At 42.8% G+C, this 5,656-nt stretch overlaps 1 protein-coding gene across 1 annotated transcript; it reads right to left on the bottom strand.

Annotated features, from left to right (window-relative positions):
- Positions 1–915: 915 nt before the first annotated feature.
- LOC106547281 (phospholipase A2 inhibitor alpha-like protein) lies at positions 916–5,036 on the bottom strand. Its single transcript, XM_014064394.2, has 4 exons — positions 4,904–5,036; positions 3,813–3,910; positions 2,715–2,798; positions 916–1,421 (listed from the first exon to the last, which is right to left on the bottom strand). Exons 2-4 carry the CDS (start codon positions 3,892–3,894, stop codon positions 1,084–1,086), a joined length of 504 nt encoding a protein of 167 aa, XP_013919869.2. The 5' UTR covers positions 3,895–3,910; positions 4,904–5,036; the 3' UTR covers positions 916–1,083.
- Positions 5,037–5,656: the final 620 nt, after the last annotated feature.

Here is a 5,656-nt window from a genome sequence, read left to right as displayed (position 1 = left end):
TTTCAAAAATTTTTGGAATTTTTGTAGGTGTGGCCTGCTTTCCGGGTCCACTGGTGGAACCTCTTCTAACCGGTTTGGTAGGTTTGACGAACTGGTTCTACCGAACAGGTGCGAACTGGTAGGAACTGGAGGAGAGCCTTCTCGGTGGCAGCTCTATAGGATATAGGTATAGGATCGTTACCCTATGGAACGATCTCCCCGTGGAGATTCGTACCCTCACCACCCTCCAGACCTTCCGCACAGCCCTTAAAATCTGGCTATCCCGTCAGGCCTGGGGTTAAAGACCGTAACCCACCCGAATTGTATGAATGTTGTGCTTTTAATGATGTACTGTCTTATGTGTTAATTTGTTTGTTTTCCCCTCCTTTCGAATTGTAAGCCGCCCTGAGTCCCCCCAGGGAAAGGGGCGGCATATAAATAAACTACAAAAAAAACAAAAACTCACCTCTGGTACCAACTCTAAACTGCTTAGAAAGAGCTGTGAAGCACCGTGAAACAGTATATAAGTAAGTGCTATTGCTATTTCAAACTCATTACTTTGATTGATCACAGGTAGTCCTTTCTTAGTGACCACAACTGCGACTGGCAACTCTATCGAAGTGGCCATTACAACAACAGTTCTCATGTGGTCAATAAGCAAGACATATAAACCCGACTTTCAATTTCCTTGCTGGGTTCTCCATTGACTCTGCTTGTTGGGATCCAGCTATAAATCACACAAATGGCAATTGCCTGACTGTGGGTCACTGCAAGAGATCGTAAGGGCGAGGACCAGTTCTGCCACAATTTTTTCTAGTTCTGTCCTAACTTTAAACGGTTGCAAAACAGAGCAGTGGTTAAGCAAGACCTACCTTAAAGGATGCTCTTTTTTAAAAAAAACATTCATTTTTAAATAAATGGATGGATGGACAATCATAACGTGACATTTGTTTAATGCATTTATTGAATATTCTTGAACGTAGTTCAACACAGGTGGAATTGTTTGTAGGTGCTCTAAGTTTGATATCTTGGTAGGCTTGCTTTGGGCTTGTTATATTTTAGGTAGCTCCTCTCTCCAACACAGGATGCTAGTCTTCCTTCTTCTCAAATGAAAGAAAATTCACACACCACCAAGAGGTCTTCTTCACAGGACGCAGAGTGCCAGGCTCCCTGTGCATCTGCTTTTATGCACGCCTTGCTTCCATCTGCGTTATTCGGTTCTCCCTCAGCCCAGTTGGTGAACGTGGCTGAGTTGCGGACTTCAAGATAGGCTTCTTTGTTGTGCCTCCCCAAAACAGATGCGAAAGCCTCATTCTCATTTAGGAGTTGAGGGGAAGGAATACGGCCACCGGCTTGGGTACATATGTTTCCGAGTTCTCCAAACTTCCCTACTTTCTTGTTAGTCACGTATAATCTTTCACTGCCACTTCCAAAGGATCGAGCTAAAAACACAGTTGAAGAAGCAAATGTTTGACTGTAGAAAACGTTCCACAACTCATGTTATTTTTGTGTTCCCTTCCCTAGGTATAGGGCAACAAGCAGTCGTGCTAGTCGTTCCTGACTCATCTCTATTTCAAAGCCGAAGAGCCAGCCCTGTCCAAACATGTCTCCAAATGCCAAAGGTGCATGGACCGCTGTTACCTTCCCACCAAAGGTGGTCCCTATTTTTCTACTTGCATTTTTACATGCTTTTGAACTGCTAGGTTGGCAGAGGCTGGGACAAATAATAGGAGCTCACTCCATTACACGGTGCTAGGGATTCGAACCCCCAAACTGCTGACCTTTCTGACTGACAAGCTCAGCGTCTTAGCCACTGAGCGGCCATGATGGCTAGAGGCCACCAAAACTGACACCAGCTAAACTATAGAAAAAGGATTGCAAACCTATGGCATGTGAAATCACTTCCAGTTTGCTCGTAGGGTCAATTTAAGTCTTCCAGAGGCTTCCGGGACCTTCAGGAGGCTTCCCTGAAGCCCCCAGAAGGCTTAAACTGGCCCTACGAGCAAACCTTGCTCATAGGGTCATTTTCTGCCCTTTGGAGGCTTCAGGGAAGCCTCCTGAAGGTCCCGGAAGCCTCCGGAGGGCCTCCAGGGGCATGGGGGGGCATTTTTCACCCTCCCCAGGAGCCTATAAAGCCTCTGGAGCCTGGGGAGGGCGAAAAAAGCATGCAAAAAATGGGGGAGTGCCTCTCATGAGCGCATGCACACTGGGGGAGTGCACGTTGCATTATGGGTTTGGCATGCCCGCACACGACCCTCCTGCGCTCCCCCTCTTATGGCATGCAAGCCAAAAAAGGTTTGCCATCACTGCTATAGAACAGTTCAAAGATGGGAAGATGTGGAGAGGCCTGGCTCATAGAATCACTAAGGATCAGGCATGACTCAACAGCTTATACCATCATTGTCATCATCATCCATGATGATCATCCATCCTGGTCCTCCATGATCATCATCATGGTCATCCATGAGGATAAAATGGTGGTCTCCATCACATATATAGTCCTTCGGGAGTGGGCGGCATACAAGACCAATAAACTAAACTAAACTAATGTGTGACAGGCCTGGAAAAGATTGCCCCGTTCCACTTCCTATGTTGACCCCTGCCTCTATAGATACTCTAAGAGACGGGCAGCTGGCATTTCAATTTAACCGAACTGAATACTTTATTTGGCCAAATGTGATTAGGCACACAAAATAACATTTTGGAGCAAAAGCCAGGGTTTCACGTTTTCTTACCGCGATGGACTGTGAAGAAGGCATTTTCCAACTCTTTCACCTTTTCCTTAAGTCTGCCTACATCTTCAGACAAAGAATTCAGTACTAGAAAGGAAAACAACATCATGTTATTGGAGTCCCAGAAGGCAAGAGAAGCTGTGCCAAACTGCCCCCACTTCATCAGCATTCAAACGGTGAGCAACTATTCTTTCTTGGACTGGCCTACTTATCCTTCAGGTGAATGCTGGGCGTCTCGCCTTAGTATATATTAGTCCTCAGAAGAAGGCATGAAATGGCTTGGTGGTGGCGGTGGGAATTAGATTATTGCCTTGTTCTCTAGCCTACTTGAACCTCACCCATTCTGGGCAAGGAGGACCTTAGCAAGCCTGCTTTCCTGATTATCCCATTCCAGATGTGAATTCACACACTGGAAAGCTCTTCCAGAGAACAGACATCTTTGGATTAAAAGTCTTGCTTCAGCCTTGAGGTGCTGATCTCTGCAGCTATGATTTGTTTGGATTTCCTCCTTAAAAGGTCTCAAAGGAGCTCTTTTACCAACTCTGCTCTCCAGGAGCCTTTTTTGCATTCAGATAAAAGAACTGGAAGGGACCTTGAAGGTTTTCTAGTCCAACCCCCTGCTCCAGTAGGGGACACTATGCCATTTCAGACAAATGGCTCTCCAATCTCTTCTTAAAAACCTCCAGTGATGGAGCACACCCCCCCCTTTCAACCTCTGGAGGCAAGCCGTTCCACTGATCACTTGTTGTCACTGTCTGCAAATTTCTCCTTAGTTCTTGGTTGCTTCTCTCTTAGTTCCCATCTGTTGCTTCTTGTCCTGCCTTCAAGTGCTTTGGAGAATAGCTTGACCCACTGTTCTTTGTGGCAGTCCCTCAAATATTGGAACACTGGTAACATGTCACCCTAGTCCTTCTTTACACTAGACTGGACATACCCAATTCCTGTAATTGTTCTTTCTATGTTTTAGCCTCCAGCCCCTGAATCATCTCTGCCTTCAGATAACAGCATTCAGATAACAGGAATGGCACCCATGCCCCCCCCCCCCTCTGCCCTTGTGCTAAGCCCCCTCCCCATTCTCAAAAAAGGGGTTAAAATTATCACATTGTCCTTCAGGATCCGTGTCATGTCCGTTGGCCAGAGATAGTCCCAAAAGAAGAAGACTGGACAGCAGGAGCAGCTGCATCTTTTGACCGTATAACCTATACAATCCATAGAGCAGAGTTATTGTAGTATACATAGCGGTTTTTAGACCCTTAGAATTTTACATTCACGTTCCAGGTTGCCCAGAAAATGCATAGCAAAAGATAAAATCCCAGCCCAATCTAAGATATTTTTTGATACACATCTGTCATAAATCACTAATTGAACAAACTATAAGCATTCATTGAGCATATTTTCTAGCCCATTCATTAGACCTCAGGATGAACATCCAGCAGAATGGCTGTTAGCAACTATACAGTTCTTAATTAGTATGTGTGTGTGTATATCTATATCTATATCTATATCTATATCTATATCTATATCTATATCTATATCTATATCTATATCTATATCTATATCTATATCTATATCTATATCTATATCTATATCTATATCTATATCTATATCTATATCTATATCTATATCTATATCTATATCTATATCTATATCTATATCTATATCTATATCTATAGTATACCTATATCTATATATCTATATCTACAGTACATCTACATCTACATGCATATAGATAGATAGATAGATAGATAGATAGATAGATAGATAGATAGGTAGGTAGGTAGGTAGGTAGGTAGGTAGGTAGGTAGGTAGGTAGGTAGGTAGGTAGGTAGGGAGAGAGAGAGAGAGAGAGAGAGAGAGAGAGAGAGAGAGAGAGAGAGAGATGTAGAGATATAGAGATATAGAGATATAGAGATACAGATATAGATAGGTGATAGATTAGATAGATAGATAGATAGATAGATAGATAGATAGATAGATAGATAGATAGATAGATAGAGATAGAGATAGAGATAGAGATAGAGATAGAGATAGAGATAGAGATAGAGATAGAGATAGAGATAGAGATAGAGATAGAGATAGAGATAGAGATAGAGATAGAGATAGAGATAGAGATAGAGATAGAGATAGAGATAGATGGATAGAGTGAGGGGGAGGGAGGGAGGGAGAGGGAGGAATTGTTTCTCTGTACTTACGCTGTGGTTTCTGTCCTACAGTAGATGAGGCACCCAGAAACTACTTCCCTCCCAGTGCAAGTGTTATTTTATATCAGTCATGGATTGGGCAACATTAAGGGTTGTGCAAACTGATTACTCAAGGTGATACCCCCTGGCTTCTACTCTTTCTCCCCCCTGTTTATTTAAGAACAGCCTGGATTTTCTGACTGAAAGGTTAGAAAAATTGGAAATTCTCCAGTGCAAAAGGGAGGCAAAGTATGAGGAAACGTTGGAGAATACATTGTGTGTATATGTCCGTGTGGGAATGAATGTCCCCTAGAAGATTTTGCAATAAAACATAGAACCTTGATGTTTCCTAACCTTGTGGAAAGATCTCTTCAGGATTACACTAAACAAATCCAGAATTTTGCAATCCACCATAATTTCATCTTAGACAGAAAGAGACACTTTGAAACAGGGCATTGTATAAACCAGGGGTCCCCATCCTTTTCAATCTTTACAGGTATTGTCCACATTTTTCTTTCTCTAATCTATTCTCATCCCGTAAGAGGTTTCCTTATTCTTATGCCATTTTGCATGTTTTCTGTGTGAGACACATAAATGTATATTTCTGGCTTGGAAAATGCCTTTGAAAGCTCTCAAAAATGTGAGAGCATAACTGCAGACCAAGGGTTATATTTATTTTAAAGGGGCATGTTTATTCTTGCCTAAATCCAAATAGAATCTAATTTTATTTTCTCCCTGACTTTGGTTTGCCTCTTACCATTTCTG

Source organism: Thamnophis sirtalis, unplaced genomic scaffold (assembly GCF_051295495.1).
Source record: "Thamnophis sirtalis isolate CommonGarterSnake01/CBP01778 unplaced genomic scaffold, rThaSir2_p1.2 scaffold_15, whole genome shotgun sequence".
Lineage (NCBI taxonomy): Eukaryota > Metazoa > Chordata > Lepidosauria > Squamata > Natricidae > Thamnophis > Thamnophis sirtalis.
Note: the sequence above shows the minus strand (reverse complement) of the source record. Positions and strands in the feature narration are given on the sequence as shown.

Bases quoted from the DNA above. Each gene is read 5' to 3' on its own strand.
- LOC106547281 (XM_014064394.2), bottom strand. From the start codon at position 3,894: ATGCAGCTGCTCCTGCTGTCCAGTCTTCTTCTTTTGGGACTATCTCTG. The intron at 2,799-3,812 runs GTGATAATTTTA...TTTCCTTTCTAG, and splicing joins CACGGATCCTGAAGGACAAT to TACTGAATTCTTTGTCTGAA. The intron at 1,422-2,714 runs GTAAGAAAACGT...CTGTGTTTTTAG, and splicing joins CTTCTTCACAGTCCATCGCG to CTCGATCCTTTGGAAGTGGC.